This window comes from Bos taurus, chromosome Y (assembly GCF_002263795.3).
Source record: "Bos taurus isolate L1 Dominette 01449 registration number 42190680 breed Hereford chromosome Y, ARS-UCD2.0, whole genome shotgun sequence".
NCBI classification, from domain to species: Eukaryota; Metazoa; Chordata; class Mammalia; order Artiodactyla; family Bovidae; genus Bos; species Bos taurus.
Window position 1 is genome coordinate 5,733,563 of NC_082638.1, and position 17,674 is coordinate 5,751,236.

Genomic DNA, 17,674 nt, shown 5'->3' on the forward strand with positions numbered 1-17,674 from the left:
TCCTACTTGGACACCAAATATAATTCTGGAAGTAGCTATGCGAACCCACACACTTAAATTCCCCAAGTATATTGCAACTCAAGGCTTTTTCTTTCTTTCTTTTTCAGTTTGAGTAAATCATGTAAGATGCGCACAGATTCATGTTCCTGAAGGCTGAGGTGTGTTACTATGTTCAGTTCAGTTCAGTCGCTCAGTCGTATCCGACTCTTTGTGACCCCGTGAATCACAGCACACCAGGCCTCCCTGTCTATCACCAACCCCTGGAGTTTAGTCAAACTCATGTCCATCAAGTCAGTGATGCCATCCAGCCATCTCATCCTCTGTCGTCCCCTTCTCCTCCTGCCCCCAATCCCTCCCAGCATCAGGGTCTTTTCCAACGAGTCAACTCTTTGCATGAGGTGGCCAAAGTACTGGAGTTTCAGCTTCAGCATCAGTCCTTCCAATGAACACCCAGGACTGATCTCCTTTAGAATGGACTGGTGGATCTCTATGTGGAGGTGGTTTAATCACTAAGTCATGTTTGACTCATGTCTGACCCCACAGACTCCAGGCTCCTCTGTCCATGGGATTCTCCAGGCAAGAACAGTGGAGTGGGTTGTCATGTCCTTCTCCAGGGGATCTTCCCAAACCAGGGATCAAACCTGGGTCTGCTCAATTGGCAGGCGGGTTCTTTACAGCTGAGCCATCAGGAGTGGCTGTATGAATATACCTTAGTCCAATAAAACATTGCAAAGAAGAAAACTGGACACAGGGACACATCAACAGGGCTTGCTGTCCCTCTGGTTATGTCCCAAGATCACAGGCAACCTGACCATATCGTCACTGCCCCGCTTGGTCAAGCTCAGGGCAATATGCCCACTTCCAACAGTGTCCTAGGGCACACCTGAGAACTTGGCCATGACTCTGAGAGAGTCGCTTTCTAGGCAGGTGGATAAGAAGTCCGGGGGTCCCTGAAGAGACAGGGATCTGGGGTTCTCGAGGAGGAGATAGGGATCTGGGATTCTCAAGGAGGAGGAAAGGGCAAACATCTTTTTTCTTTACATTCTTTAGTCTTAGTCACATAAAGGAGAAGGCAATGGCAACCCACTCCAGTACTCTTGCCTGGAAAATACCATGGACGAAGGAGCCTGGTAGGCTGTAGTCAATGGGGTCACGAAGAGTCGGACACTTATTGAGAGACTTCACTTTCACTTTTCACTTTCGTGCATTGCAGAAGGAAATGGCAATCCACTCCAGTGTTCTTGCCTGGAGAATCCCAGGGACGGTGGAGCCTGGTGGGCTGCCGTCTAAGGGGTCGCACAGAGTCGGACACGACTGAAGTGACTTAGCAGCAGTCACATAAAACATTTGTTGATTTTTTTTTCCTTTAAGCCTGGAACTGATGATTATACAACAAACAACTCAGTTTAAACTCTGTACTAAGGATTATATAACAACAATGTATCCTTCTTGAGGACAGTTTTTCCTTCCTGAAAACTTCTGACTAATCCTGATATCTTGGACCACATTTTGTCCAAATTCTGATATCTTAGAACGTATATTTTTTCCAGTAGTCATGTATGGATGTGAGAGTTGGACTACAAAGAAAGCTGAGCCAAAGAATTGATGCTTTTGAACTGTGGTGTTGGAGAAGACTCTTGAGAGTCCCTTGGACTGCAAGGAGATCCAACTAGTCCATTCTAAAGGAGATCAGTCCTGAATATTCATTGGAAGGACTGATGAGGAAGCTGAAACTCTAATAATTTGGCCACCTGATGCAAAGAACTGACTCCTTGGAAAAGACCCTGATGCTGGGAAAGATTGAAGGCAGAAGGAGAAGGGGATGACAGAGGATGAGATGGTTGGATGGCATCACCAACTTGATGGACATGAGTTTGAGTAAACTCCGGGAGTTGGAGATGGACAGGGAGGCCTGGCCTGCTACATACAGTCCATGGGGTGGCAAAGAGTTGGACACGACTGAGCGACTGAACTGAAGTGAACTGAAGGATTATATAACAATAATGTATCCTGCTTGAAGACAGTTTCTCCTTCCTGAAAACCTTCTGACTAATCCTGATATCTTAGAATGTATATTATGGGAGTTGGTGTGGTAGGATCTTTCTATTGTCAAGTTCTAAGGACCTCCCTACTGGCTCAGACAGTAAAGCGTCTGCCTACAATGTGGGAGACCTAGGTTCAATCCCTGGGTTGGAAAGATCCCCTGGAGAAGGAAATGGCAACCCATTCCAGTACTCTTGCCTGGAAAATCCCATGGAGAGTCCTGGTAGGCTACAGTCCATGGGGTTGCAAAGAGTCAGACACGACTGAGCGACTTCACTTCACTGAATCCTGTTATCCTAAAATGTAAATTGTGGGAGTGGGTCTGGTAAAATTTTTGCAACCCTGAGACGTTCTTTTGATTTATTGTAATAACTAAAAACTATACAGCTCCCTTGCTAACACTAGGGAGGGGGCACTCTCCATCCCCCTTCTGATGTCTGTGTCAGAAGCTTTCTCTGTCTCTTGTCTTACTTTAATAAAACTCCGCTACACAGAAGCTCTTGAGCAATGAAGCCTGGTCCCTGGTCCCAAAGCTAAATCTCCTTCTTCGGAGATCACGAATACAACATCATTCACCGTAAGCTATCAACTCCAGGGGATAAATGTCTGAGTTGTGTGTGTCATCTGGGCCTAGTGCCAGCTGAGCTCAACGAGACACTCAGTGCATGAAACTGGGCAACAGAACAGAAATGAAATCCTTCTAAGCCTCAGCTTGTGATAACTTACTGAAAGGACTGCCACGTGAGCTTCAAAAGAAGCTGAGCACTTCCATGATTAAAATAAATAAACAGGGTCGTCATTACTGTCTTTCTAAATTCCATATATATGCATTAATATACCATATTGTTGTTTCTCTTTCTCACTTACTTCACTCTGTATAATAGGCTCCAGTTTCATCCACCTTATTAGAACTGACTCAAATGTGTTCTTTTTTTTTTATCACTGAGTAATATTCCATTGTGTGTGTGTACCACAACTTCGTTGTCCATTCGTCTGTCGATGGACATCTGGGTTGCTTCCGTGTCCTAGCTATGCAAACAGTGCTGTGGTGAACACTGGGGTACACGTGTCTGTTTCCATTCTGGTTTCCTCAGTGTGTATGCCCAGGAGGCGAGGCTGGGATGATTTGAGAGAACAGCACTGAAACATGTATATTACCATATGTGAAACAGATGACCAGTGCAAGTTTGATGCATGAAGCAGGGCACTCAAAGCCGGTGCTCTGGGATGACCCAGAGGGATGGGGTGGGGAGGGGGTGGAAGGGGCATTCCGGACGGGGAACACGTGGACACTGGTTGGAACACATGTACACATGGCTGATTCATCTCAATGTCTGGCAAAAATCACAATACTGTAAAGTAATTAGCCTCTAATTAAATTTAAAAAATAAGTAATTTTTTTTTTTAAAGGAAGACGGTGACAAGCGTGGCTTTCTACCTTATCTGGCAGAATTTGAGACAACATTTCCATTGACTTCTTTGTCTAGTTTCAGCCTTCAGTTTAAGGAACTAAAGTCCTTAGTTTAAGGAACTAAAGCATTCTCAGCAGACACAGAAAGGAAGCATTTCGTGTGGAGTTAACCAGTGAAAACAGCAATAATAATAAATGACAGAGGTCTTTCCTCTCTCTAAGAAAGAGAATATGAGAGAGAAAGTCTTATCATCAGTTCCTTTCATAAATCTTCAAATTGGTAATTTGTAAATTCTACAAGTAATACCATAGCACTATTTAGGGGAGAATGCCATGTAAACCAAACATAATTTTAGGCTGTATTCTGAACATCTTCATGTTTTGTTAAAGCAAAAGGATTTAATAAGATAGATATGGAATAAAATTACTAAATATTTCTGACCAGTTCTTTTTTTTTTCTCTAATTGAAGATGTTTCTTTTAGATGTGGTACATATATGCAACGGAATATTACTCAGCCATAAAAAAGGAACGAATCTGAGTCAGTTGTAATGAGGCGGATACACGAAGAGCCTATTATACAGAGTCAAATAAGGCAGAGAGAGAAAAAAATAAATGTAGAATATTAGTGCATATATATGGAACCTCAAAAAAGGGTACTGACAAACCTATTTGCAGGGAAGAAAGACACAGAGACGTAGAGAATGGACATGTGGACACAGAAGGGGAAGGAGGGAGTGGGACAAATTCAGCAAGTAGCGATGATTATGCACACTAACAGCACCGACTGTATGCACTACTTTATGTGTGAGATAGAAAGCTAGCAAGAACCTGCCGTGTACCACAAGGAGCTTAGCCCACTTCTCTGTGATGACCTAGAGGGACAGAAGAGAGGGGTGGAAGGGTCAAGGTGGAAGGGATATTGTACACTTGTGATTGATTCACTTTGTCATACGGCAGAAACTAACACAACGTTGCATGTTATCCTCCAATTTTTTAAAAAAAAATCATTTTAACATCACATTTCTCATTGCTTTTGAGGTCTTTAAATTACTCTCATGTTTATCCTCTCTGAGACACTCCTGATGAGAAAGGGATGACATTTTTCTTTCAAACACCTGAGTGTTGCACTGTAGTTTACATGTACTGAAAAAGAAAAAAAAAAAAAAAAATCAAGGGAATCTCGTCTTTGGAGAAACACGGTCTTACACACATCAGCAGAGATTTCCTTATAGACCGACATGTGGGGAAGGCATGTTTTCTTGTTGAAAAGCATGAAGGGATTTCATACTGATCATTTATTCTTTCCTCAGCACTGGGGAGATGACCCCCAGGAGGGGTACCATCCGGTGGCCCATTGTTTGGGGAGTTAAAAGTACTCAGGGAAGATTCGAGATCTGCCCGCTGCTTCCCACCAAGCAGTCTGGTGACAGGATTCTTCGTTCAGCCACTCAACTCCTGTGCGGAATGAAAGCTTAAACGTGGGAGTGAGAGAGTCAAATCCTAGGTAGGTTGATAAGAAGTCCGGGGGTCCCCAAGGAGACAGGGGTCTGGAATTCTCAAGGAGGAGGAAAGGACAAACTTTTTTTCCTTCTACATCCCTTAGGATTATATAACAATGATGTATCCTGTTTGAGGACAGTTTCTGGAAAAAAACCTTCTGGCTAATCCTCTTATCTTAAAATGTCAATTATGGGAGTGGGTCTAGGAAGGTCTTTACAACCTCCAGACATTCTTTTGATTCACGGTAATAAGTTATTAAAAAGTATGTAACTCCATTGCTCACACTAGCGAGGGGGCACTCTTTCCGATCCCCCTTCTGATGTCTATGTCACAAGCTTTCTCGATCTCTTTTATACTTTAATAAAACTTTATGACACAAAAGCTCTGAGCAATCAAGCCTCGTCTCTGGCCCCATATCGAATTCTTCTCCTCTGGAGGCCAAGAATCCCACCATCTTTCATGGTTCGGCAACAACGTTTCAGGAGCAATACGGTAGAAGACGTCAAGACATGGCAGGTTGGCAAGTCCTTCGGCTGTTGCATTTCCCTCAGTCTAGCGGGTTCTCCATGTATCTCAAGGCTTAAGTGCAGTTCTTGGAGGAAATGAATGTGAACACGCATCGGAAAATGGCTTCCCTGGTGATCCAGTGCTTTAAGAACCCCCCTTGAAATGCAGGGGACACCACTTGGATCCCTGCTCTGGGGAGATGCCACAGTGCTTGGAGCAAGGAAGTCTGTGGGCCACAACTTCTGAGCCTGAGTTCTAGAGGCGTGTTCTAGAAGCCACCACAATGAGAAGCCCTCACTCCACAGTGAAGAGGAACCCCTGTTTGCTGCAATGAGGGGAAGCCCAAATGTCCTAACAGGGACCCAGCACAGCCACGAGTAAGTCAATGGATCTTCTGAAAAGGAGAATTATGTCGCTACACCATGCATTGGCACTTCCCTGGAGGGTCAGACGGTAAAGTGTCTGCATACAATGTGGGAGAACTGGGTTCAATCCCTGGAGATGGAAATGGCAACTCACTGCAGTGCTCTTACCTGGAAAATCCCATTGATGGAGGAGCCTGGTAGGCTACAGTCCATAGGGGTCTCAAAGAGTTGGACACGACTGAGTGACTTCACTCACTCACTCACCATGCATTGTGAGCACGTGAAGCCCACTTTCTCGTGGTACCAGGTTATACACCCATGGAGCTTCTCCTATCTTTCACCCCAAGGGATGGGGGCTGGAGGTGAGGTGTGTGTACAGTGGTTTAAGTGACTTGCACGCTCAGGCTATTTTGAGCAAGCTACAGCACGTTAACCTTCTCTGTGTAGGTGTGCAGGAGATGTCACCTCAAGGGTGACATTAGGAGACCCAGGTTCGATCCCTGGGTTGGGAAGATCCCCTGGAGGAGGAAATGACAACCCACTCCGGGATTTTTGCCTGGAAAATCCCATGGACAGAGGAGCTTGGCGGGCTGCAGTCCGCAGGGCCGCAAAGAGTCAGACAAACAGAACCCACAAAGCACTCACCTGTGCCACGGTCTGCCAGTGCGTGGCGTCGTCTTCGCTGGGATGGATCCCGTAATTCCACCTTCTCTGCACCACGTAGATCACGGGCTCAATGGAAACATTGAACTTCGAGGACCACTTTACCTCCAGCTGCCCAGACTGCAGTTCCGTGAACCGCAACTCCTTCCTGGGCTTCAGGGGGACGCCTGGAACAGAACCACTCCGGTCACAAGAGCCTGCGTGCAACGTGGACTGTGGTGAATGCTAAGGAAGAAGAACTGAAGAGGAGATGACACTCATCTCATGACAAAGGACCCTCTGTTTCCTTTCTTAATAGCAGCGTCTCCCTATCAGGGGTTCAGTCTGAAATCATATGATACCAAATTCAGTTTCACATTCCCACTGTTTTATAGGGTCTAAATTGATTCTTGACCCTGAACAAGGTTTTGTCTCCCCAGTAACCTCAAGGGTTAGTCACTTAGCTGTGTCTGACTCTTGGTGACCCCCAAGAATGGTAGCCTGCCAAGCTTCTCTGTCCCTGGGGTTCTCTGGGCAAGAGTACTGGAGTGGGTTGTCATTCCCTTCTCCAGGGGATCTTCCTGAAGCAGAGATCGAACCCAGGTTTTCCACATTGCAGGCAGATTCTTTACCATCTGAGCCATAACCTCAGAGCAGTTCTTTTATGTACATTTTTTCAAATGAAAGAAAAAGTGCAAGAACTTTATAGATGGCAGTGTTAGAAAGCACTCCTGTTGAAGTTAAAACTTGACAAATGGGCAGATGGAACCTTTTGCAAGGGGAAGAGAAATACCTAATATTTACTATGTGCCAGGTGTCTTTCTGAACCCCAAGTGGGTTCAATTTGGTTTGTAATGAAAAGCTGATAGAATTCCCATTTTCTAACGCATAAGTGATCAGGTGGAATTAGGTCTTGACATGGTCATAAACAGTTTCCCTGATGACTCCAGTGGTAAAGAATCTGCCTGCAATGCAGGAGACGCAGGACACCCTGGTTTGATCTCTGGGTTGGGCGGATCCAATGGAGGGGGGCATGGCAACCCACTCCAGCATTCTTGCCTGGAGAATCCCATGGACAGAGGAGCCTGGAGGGCTGCAGTCCACGGGGTCACAGGGAGTTGGACATGACTGAGCACGCATGTACACAGCAAGCTGCACATGGCAGCCTAACACGGAATCCACCAGAGACGACAGTCATTAGGAGTCTCAAGTCCTTCTCCACGTAACATGCTCTGCCCCTGCTGCTCTATCTCAGGGTCCTTATGACATGGTTCCCGAGTTTCCTCTCCTCTCCGTCCGAGTGAGTTTTCCTTTTAAGGAAAACATTATAAAGCCCAATGCTCTCATGTGGTCAAAGCATACAGGAATGGTTTCTGAACCACAAGACTCGTGGATTTCCCCAAGTGATTGCTGGGACTCTCCCTGCTGACTTGCTGTTTAAAATTGGGGGGAAAAAAAAAGATGAATTAATAATGTTTGGGTTTTGGCACGGGTGAGTGCCTGGCTTCAAAAACAGTCCCTCACAGGTGGCTCGTCGGAACATACTTCATCATTTTGATTTCTCTCTCCCCACAACGGAGCGAGCAAGTTGCCTGGTAACCCAAAGATGTAAGAACCACGGTTCAAAATAGCAGCCATGATGGAAAGGGGAACTTAGAACAAATTCATAATTCCAAAGAAATTGATGGAACTGACCGAATTTAGCTAGAGTGCAGGGCACCCTGATGCTCAAACCAAGAACACCAGCTGCCCGTAAAGCTGTTCTGCACTGAGGATAAGCGTTCACCTAGAGCGCTGATGCCTCATTTGAAACGGTGAGTTCGGAGCGCTGCATTCTGCTTTCCATGTCTTCAGTCTCAGCAGAGGGAAGGCTACAAACCACAGAGAAGTTCTGACGCAGGTTAGCGGCATGGCTGAAATTCCAACTCATCTCATTCTGATCTGAATTCACGCTGAGGTCTTCTTATGGTGGGAAATTCTAAAGCCGTTCATCACTGATCTGGATGGAGCTGGGTGATTAAAACGCACCACGTCTGTATCTGCTCAAAAGCTCACTGATTTTTTTTTAATTAATTGATTTTAATTGGAGGCTAATTACAGTATTGTGGGGGTTTCTGCCAACACATCGACATGAAATCGGCCACAGGTGTACATGAAAAAAATACCATTTACTAATGTTTATTCATTTCCAGCTGTGTTGGGTCTTAGCCGCAGCTTGCAGGAGTCAAAGAGTGCGGGCTGCCAATCGACTCCAGTATCCTTGCCTGGAGAATCCCATGGACGGAGGAGCCTGGCGGGCTACAGTCCACGGAGTTGCAGAGAGTTGGACAAGACGGAACCACTAAAGAGAAATAATACACAGCCTGCTTTCGACACCCGGCTTCCCCAGACCACACTGCCAGGCGCTCCCTACTGCTATGGTCTGGTCACACGGTCTCCTTCGTTCTGAAATCTCTTGCCTTTCGTTTTCTGACATAGACTCTGGAATATGTCCAGGCTCAGTCCAGATGCCACCGCCTTCTCAGCCACCTTCCCTCAACCTCCAGCTAGAAGTGCAGGGCTCCATTCCTTGCTCTGCCATTCCACGTTGAACCTGTGACCATCGACACAGGCATTCAAGTGCCTCTGAACACAGCCAGCTCTCTGAATGTCTTATCTTCCCTATGAAGCTCAAGCTCCAGGGGTGTGTGTGTGTGTGTGTGTGTGTGTGTGTGTCAAGAACTGGGTTCTCCTCCACCCTCCTCAGCCCCCCAACCAATGCCCCATAAGGAGCACTCTGCAGAAGCAAATGGTGTGGAACTGTTCACTGAAGAAAGGGCCTAGCCCACTGCGTTATCCTCTCAGGAATACGCCTGGAAAAGTAGTAGCAGCCCACTTCTTTATTCTTCTCTCAGGAAGAATTAGGAGGAAGACATGGCAACAGGGGTAAAAATCTCCGCTTGAGAGTCTCAGAGAGGAATCATCGCAGGCGTTCACTGCCACCTCCTCTGGGATCGTATCTATTCAAGGAGCTCACGTCTCCCTCCGCCATCAAGGTCTTGGGACTCAAACATTCCTTTATTTCCTCTTTAAACAGAGCAAGGCTAAGCACCAAAAAAAAAAAAAATCTACAAACAATGAATGCTGGAGAGGGTGTGGAGAAAAAGGGAACCCCACTGCACTGTTGGTGAGAACGGAGTTTACTCAAACTCATGTCCATCGAGTCGGTGATGCCATCCACCCATCTCATCCTCTGTCATCCCCTTCTCCCCCCGCCTTCAATCTTTGCCAGCATCAGGGTCTTTTCCAACGAGTCAGCTCTTCGCATCAGGTGGCCAAAGGGTCAGAAGGCCAACATCAGTCCTTCCATACGAACCAGCAATCCTATCAGCAGGCATATACCCTCAGAAAGCTACAGCTGAAAAAGACACAGGTACCCCAGTTGTTCATGACAATAGCTAAGCCGTGGAAGCTACTGTGTTTCCATCGACAGACAGGCAGATAAAGAGGTTGTGTTACATACAAACGGTGGGATACTGTTCAGCCATAAAAATGAATTTGACTCTAGTTCTAGTGAGATGGATGAAATGAGAGCCTGTTAATACAAGTAAATCAGAAAGAGAATGATAAAGATTGTACATTAACACATGTATGTGGAATCTAGGAAAACGGTTAAAGTCTAAGTGTTACTCGCTCAGTCGTGTCCGACTCTTTGTGATCCCATGGACTGCAGCGAGCCAGGCCTCCCCATCCATCACCAACTCCTGGAGCCTGCTCAAACTCATGTCCATTGAGTCGGTGATGCCATCCAACCATCTCATCCTCTGCCGTCCCCTTCTCCTCCCGCCCTCAAGCTTTCCCAGCATCAGGGTCTTTCCCAGTAAGTCAGTTCTTCGCATCAGGTGGCCAAAGAATTGGAGTTTCAGCTTCAGCGTCAGGCCTTCCAATGAGTATTCAGGACTGATTTCCTTTAGGGTGTACTTTGCTTTATGTATATCTACACACACACACACACACATATATATATAAGATATATGTATTGTATTGTATATATATACATGTTATATATACATGTAGGGCTGAGTCTTGTTGTATGGCAGAAACCAACACGACACTGCAAAGCGATGATCCCCCAATTAACAATACATTCATTTTTTTTTTAAAGTGACAGAAGATGGCTCGTTAGGTTCCTAACCTCACAGAGCACTGCCGGAGACTGCAAACCCGCCCTTCTCCTTGGCCCTCCACGGAGAATCCTCTAGGGGAAATGCAGCTCCAGTAACTGGCCCAGCGCTGAAGTACCCTGAACTCAGCCAGGGGACCCCCGCCCCCACACCCGCATGCTTTGAGGCCTCGGTCATGAATGTCATCTGACTGCCATGGGCCTCCACACCACATGACTGAGCATCACGGAGCTGTCAACTCAAATTCCTTCCCTTAAGTATCTCCTTCATTCTGATGGGCAATGATCTCGCCATTTGCACGTGAAGAAATGGTCCATCTGGTCTGCATTAGGGTCAGCTGGCTGCCCTGATTGGGAGGAACTGCACCCTCTGGGCTGTTAATTGTGTGCAGATGGGGCCCGGCCCCCACCGTTGCCCCTTCCAGGAGTCTCATTCTTGCGAGCTCCCCCAGCCTCCTGAAGGCATCCCCGGAACAGAGGACAGAGATCTGTCCTCAGAGTGGTTTTCATTATGTAAATGACTACCATCTTTCTTTATTGGTTTCAAACAACTTCGTCATCTGAAATGTAAACGATTCCGTCAAAAATGTCAGAACGCTATGGTGTAGCATCCTGCAATATATGGGGGTGTTTCTTGAAAGCGTAGCAAGTCTAAGGCATGGAAACCCAACACTTCAAAAAAAAATGTTCAAAACAGACTGATGGAAAAATCAACGAAGGCTGGCAGTCGGCAGTTGCAAATCACCCGTGTTGAGTGTTAATAAAAGGACTTGTCACAAGTCCAGGTGTGCAAGTGCACGAAGATACAGAGTTCCAGTGAGTCATTAATTAGTCACTGCATAACGTCTCTCACTTAGCAGCAGCAGCAGCAGCAGCAGCGTCTCTCATAAAGACAGCTATACTCAAGGCATCTGGGTTCCTATCACATGAGGGCATGCGGTCACTGTATTCAAAATGCGAGTCATCACTTTGTGAAAAGTGGTCCACCTCGAAAATCCTGACGTTTACAAATTTCAAATACTGACAGGTTCACGGAAATACTAAAGCAGTGGCGTCATCAGCCCCTTTTGAAAAGAAACCAACTGATAACGCGATTGATTGCAGGTTAGCACCCGCTAAAGATGAGCCCTGGGTCTCGGCCACCTATAAAACTGAAGGCCACGGCTGCCTGGCATTTTTCTGTCTGGAAGAGAAGTTCAGCGTTTCTCTTTCCCTGCCCAAACTGACCGCCGCAGCTGGGCGTCAGGAAAGTGAAAAGTGAAAGTTAAGGTCGCTCAGTCGTGTCCGACTGTTTGCGACCCCGTGGTCTATACGGTCCATGGAATTCTCCAGGCCAGAATACTGCAGTGGGTAGCCTTTCCCTTCTCCAGGGGATCTTCCCGACCCAGGGATGGAACCCAGGTCTTCTCATTGCAGGCAGCTTCTTTAGCAGCTGAGCCATAGTGAAAGTCCAAGAATACTGGAGTGAGTAGCCTATCTCTTCTCCAAGGGGATCTTCCCAGCCCAGGAATCGAACCGGGGTCTTCTTCATTGCAGGTGGATTCTTTACCAACTGAGCTATCAGGGGAGCCATGGGCATCAAGAGAGGCAGTAAATTAAGAAAGCAAGACCTCTAGACAGAGGACAGTTTGACAAAGCTGTTAAGTAAACGAGAACTAAACTAGGGGGGAATCAAAGGAGAACCCCAACAAACGAGAGCTTGTGAGTCACCCGCAGAAGGTCAGCTTGTGAACATCCCACAGCCTCACAAAGGCTCATGTTTCAGAGACAGGGCCTGGTTCACCCAGCGTAACACTGTCAAGTCTTCGAGACTTGTAACAGCCTTACTTGAAGGGTGAAGGAAAACCTCACTGCTGTTTTTTCCTTCGTGTCAAACCCCAATACCAGCCTGCAGAGGTAACGTGAGGCGTCAGCCAAGGACAGTTCTCACAGCACTACCCCAAGTTACATGCCCCAGGGTAACGGGTCACTCCGTGGACCATCTTTTCAAAACATACCGTGTTTCTAAAAAGTCAGGTTTCCGGCGTATGAAGCCTCTGAAGTTATGAGGTCAGCCCGCATCTCCTAGACACATGGACTGCGCAGAAAGGATATATGTGTTTCCATGAATTTTTATAATTTTTCCTTAGCCCCATAAGAGAGAAAGAGGAAAAAAATTAGGGCAGTGGTTGGCCCATATCAGTTAATGGCAAAAGTTTCGAAAGTGAGTGGTCCACTTAAACAGCAAGTGTGTGTGAGTGACCACCTCCATGAGTTCACTGCTGGGCTGGGCAGAGGCTGTGTGCTTCGGTTCTGAACGTCAGTGCAATCCTAGTAACTCCTAGTTCAGTTCAGTTCAGTCACTCAGTCGTGTCCGACTCTTTGCGACCCCATGAACTGCAGCACACCAGGCCTCCTTGTCCATCACCAACTCCCGGAGTTCTAACCGATGGTCAATATTCACCGAGCGAACAGGGATCCATACTTGTAGACTGAGCTGACCCTTTAGAACTCAACCTGGGGAAGACATTAAGAAAATGCTTTGTGGGCTTTGCCTGGAGGCTCAGTGGTGAAGAATCTGCCTGGCAGTCTAGGAGGCATGGATTCGATCCCTGGTCCTGGAAGATTCCCATGTGCCAGGGAGCAACTGAGCCCATGCACCACAGCAAGAGAAACCACTGGAATTAAGAGAGTAGCCCCGACTGCAGCAACTAGAGAAAGCCTGGCAAACAGACAAAGACCCAGTGCAGTAAAAAAATATTTATAAACAAAGAAAAATGCTTTTTGGGATTCCCTATGAGATTGACACTTCAGTAAGTTAACAATGAACAAACGGAAATTGAAGACCTTACAGGTCTGTCCAGGAGTGTCTGGTTCTTCACGTGTGTGTGTGTGTGTGTGTGTGTGTGTGTGTGCTAGTTGCTCAGTTGTGTCCGACTCTTTGTGACCCTGTGGACTGTAGCCCGCCAGGCTCCTCTGTCCATGGGATTCTCCAGGCAAGGATACTGGAGTTGGTTGCCATGCCTTTCTCCAGGGGATCTTCCCAACTCAGGGATTGAACCTAGGTCTCCTGCATTGCAGGTAGATTCTTTACTGTCTATGCCATCAGGGAAGCCCTTCACAAGGTATATGCTTCATGTCTCATTTAAATACTGAAAGTAGAAAGTGTTAGTCGTTAGTCGTTCAGTCACGTCCGACTCTGTGACCCCATGGACTCTACCCCTCCAGGCTCCTCTGTCCATGGGATTGTCCTGGCAAGAATACTGGAGTGGGCAGCCATTCCTACAACTCCAGAAATTAGCTAAAAATTACCTTCAGAGAAAAAAAGCTCCATGTTCTTTATTAGCCTAAAACGACTGGTTAATTAGTGATGGTATTAGATTTAACCTAAGTGATCCCGATGTATCTTTTAACCGACCTATAATATAATAATACAGGGGTGCCCAAAGACAGCTTGAAGTTGAGGGCCCTCTTATAGTAGCTGGACAGTCACACTAGAGATGACAGGACAGCTGGGCAGGTGGGATTAGGCCCTGGAGGTGTGTATGATGTCAACCACCAGATCGCCCCAGAGAGGCCCGCAACCTCAGCCTCGGCGCTGCGGGGCTAACAGTGGGACTGGTCGAGCTCAACTCGTGTTGGAGCGTGTTCTTCTTGAGGAAAAAGTCTGCACTTCAGAACCACTGTTCTGTATCCCACATATTTGTGCTAATATACAATACTTGAGCTTTCCTGATAGCTCAGTTGGTAAAGAATCCGCCTGCAATGCAGGAGACCCCGGTTCAATTCCTGGGTCGGGAAGATCCACTGGAGAATGGATAGGCTACCCACTCTAGTATTCTCGGGCTTCCCTGGTGGCTCAGCTGGCAAAGAACCCGCCTGCAATGCGGGAGACCCGGGTTCCATCCCTGGGTTGGGAAGATCCACTGGAGAAGGGAACGGCTACCCACTGCAGTATTCTGGCCTGGAGAATTCCATGGACTGTATAGTCCATGGGGGTCGCAAAGAGTCAGACACGAGTGAGTGACTTTAACTTTCATACAATACTTGTCTTTTTCTGACCTACTTCACTCTGTATAACAAGAGTTATACATCACTACACATCACTACATCACTACAAATGAAACCATTTTGTTCCTCTTTATGTCTGAGCAGTATTTCATTGTATATAGGCGTCACGGGCTTCCCAGGCGGCTCAGTGGTAAAGAATCTGCCCATCAATGCAGGAGACATGGATTTGATCCCTGGGTTGGGAACATCCCCTCGAAAAGGGAATGGCAACCCACTCTGGTATTCTTGCCTGGAGAATCCCATGGATGGAGGAGCCTGGCGGGCAGCAGTCTATGGGGTCACAAAAGAGCTGGACACGATTTAGTGACTAAAACAACAGCAACATCCATGGGCCATGTCTTTATCCCTTCATCTACTGACGGACATTCAGGTCGCTTCCGTGTCCTGGTTATTGTAAACAGGGCTGCAGTGAATACTGGGGTGCGTGTGTTATTTAGAATTATGGTTTTCTCAAGGTATATGCCCAGAAGTGGGACTGCTGGATCATATCAATGCATGTATGCAGAGTCTAGAAAAAATGGTACAGAGGAACCTGTTTGCAGGGCAGGAAGAGAGACTCAGCCATAGAGAAAGAACTTGTGGACATTGTGTGGGAAGGGGAGCGTGGGGCGACCAGAGAGAGTACCACTGACATATACACATGATATATACACTGACATATATACACGACCGTGTGTAACACAGATAGTTAGTGGGAAGCTGGTGTACAGTGCAGGGAACTCAGCTCGGTGCTCTGTGATGACCTGGAGGGGTGGGAAGTTTAAGAAGGAGGACATATGTGTACAGATATATGCTTCAGAGAGAAGGGAAAATCTCTCTATGTGTACTTAGATTTTTTTTCCCCCCAAATAATCCTCTATTATCCTTATGCTCATTATGCCAAAATCACTTGCAAGTCAACAGAGCCTGTTTATGGTCTTGATGGTTGGCTCTCTGTGAATGCCCTTTCTCCATAAACATCCACGTCCAGAGTTACTGGTAGCAGACAGGGGACTTCAGCCCTGGAAAAAAACGCATCATGTGAAGGTTCAAGTGCAAGCGTCCTGGGACTTCCCTGGTGGTTCCATTGGTGGAGAGTCCGCTTTGCAGTCAGCGCAGGGGGTTGCAGCTTCAGTTCCTGGTCGGGGAACTAAGATTCCGCATCCAGTGGATGAACTAAGAAGCCCATATGTTCTACAAGTACTGAGCCCGGGTGCCTCAACAAGAGAGACCCGGGTCCCACAAACTATACAGAGCCCCCACAAGCTCGGGAAACCACACGCCACAGCAAGGGAGAACCCACATACTGCAATAAGGAGCCTGTGCACTGCAACTAAAGATCCTGCATGCTGTTAACTAAGACAGGACACACCCATAAATAAAAAAATATAAAAAAAATAATAAATCGCGGGTATCTTTTAATTGTTAATCATTTATGCTGGCCCTCTCTGGAATATTCCCCTTATTCTCGGTGAACCAGGCATACTTGAAATTCACAGCGACTCTTCACTGCTTTCACACAAAAAGCATAATTTATAGAGCCTCTTTTAACCACCTTACTTTTAAAACAAAAAAGGTTTTGCAAATGGGTTTTCAACAATCCTCCTAATAGCATCCTATTTTTATGGTAAATGCAAATAGTTAAATAGCAAATGATCTCTGATAACAGAAAAGGTTTCCTAAGAGTAGACTGTTAAAAACTTAAGTGGTGAGAGATTTTGGCAGAACTCATTCTTTGTGGTTTATAATAAAAAGCGTGGAAATAATAAAACTCAGATCGATTAAAGAAATGTCAGTCTGTTAAGAAAGAGAAAACAGCAATTATTTTGAATTTGAGATAGTAACTATGCCAGGTTTCCAAGGATCTTAGGGTGAGAAAAATGGAAAATGAGATGGATTATACAGACTTCAGATAAGAATGTTTCCAACAGGAAGCTGGAGGAATGCGGTGCAGCTATGTGGCTTCTGGGACACCTGAGTTGTTATAAGTCTAACAGTGGACTTCTGAAAATGTAAGTAAGGACTCGGGAAAATGCTCAGCAAGCACTGAATTCAAAACCAGCAGTGCAACAGTATCAACTTGATGTGTGACAGTCAAAGTGACAAAGCAAGAGAGATTTCTCTTTCTGCTTGTAAGGCATAATGCCAAGTAATTCTGTTTTTCTCTTCAAATCACACTCCAAAAAGTAACCAAATGCTACATCTCTCAGAGTATACTTTGGTGGCGTCCAAGACTTGTGCACAACACAATACCATCGGTTTGGCATGAAAGAAGTTGGTCACGTTTGCACAGAGTCAAGTAACACTTAGCATACAGGAGTCAAGTGCCCTAGAAACTGCCTGTGAAGGCAAAGTGTTACTTCAGCTAAATTGTTTGACAAGCCTCATCCCGGTCTTTTGGAAGAGGGCAATCTTACCATCTAGGATCTCAAGTGAAAGTGAAAGTCGCTCAGTCATGTCTGAATCTTTGTGACCCCATGGACTATGCAGTCCTTGGAATTCTCCAGGCCAGAATACCAGAGTGGGTTGCCTTTCTCTTTTCCCAATCTTCCCGACCCTGGGATCGAGCCTAGGTCTCCAGCACTGCAGGCGGATTCTTTACCAGCTGAGCCACCAGGAAAGCCCAGGATCTCAAGATATTATTAAAAATACTAAAAGTCCCTGCAAACACCCTTCTTTTTTTTTTTTTTCTAACTTTAAATTTTTTATTTTGTATTGGGGTATATAGGCCAATTAACACTGTTGTCATGGTTTCAGGCGGACAGCAAAGGGACTCGGCCATTCGTACACATGCATCTTTTCTATCACAAACTCCCCTCCCATCCAGGCTGCCACATGACATTGAGCAGAGTTCCCTGTGCTGTCCAGCAGGTCCTTGCTGGTTCTCCATGTTAAACAAAGCAGTGTGTCCATGTCCATCCCAGACTCCCTAACTATCCCTCCCCCCATCCTTCGCCCTGGTGACCATAAGGTTATTACAGAGCATTGAGCAGAGGTCCCTGTGCTGTCCAGC

General features: G+C 46.3%; 1 protein-coding gene across 1 annotated transcript in view; it reads right to left on the reverse strand.

Annotated features, from left to right (window-relative positions):
• The window catches only part of ANOS1 (anosmin 1), a 210,844-nt gene that overhangs the window by 48,762 nt on the left and 144,408 nt on the right, over positions 1-17,674 (reverse strand). The window contains exon 5 of the mRNA XM_005228535.3: positions 6,474-6,658. Coding sequence (XP_005228592.2) covers positions 6,474-6,658 — 185 coding nt within the window. The remainder of the gene's footprint in view (positions 1-6,473; positions 6,659-17,674) is intronic.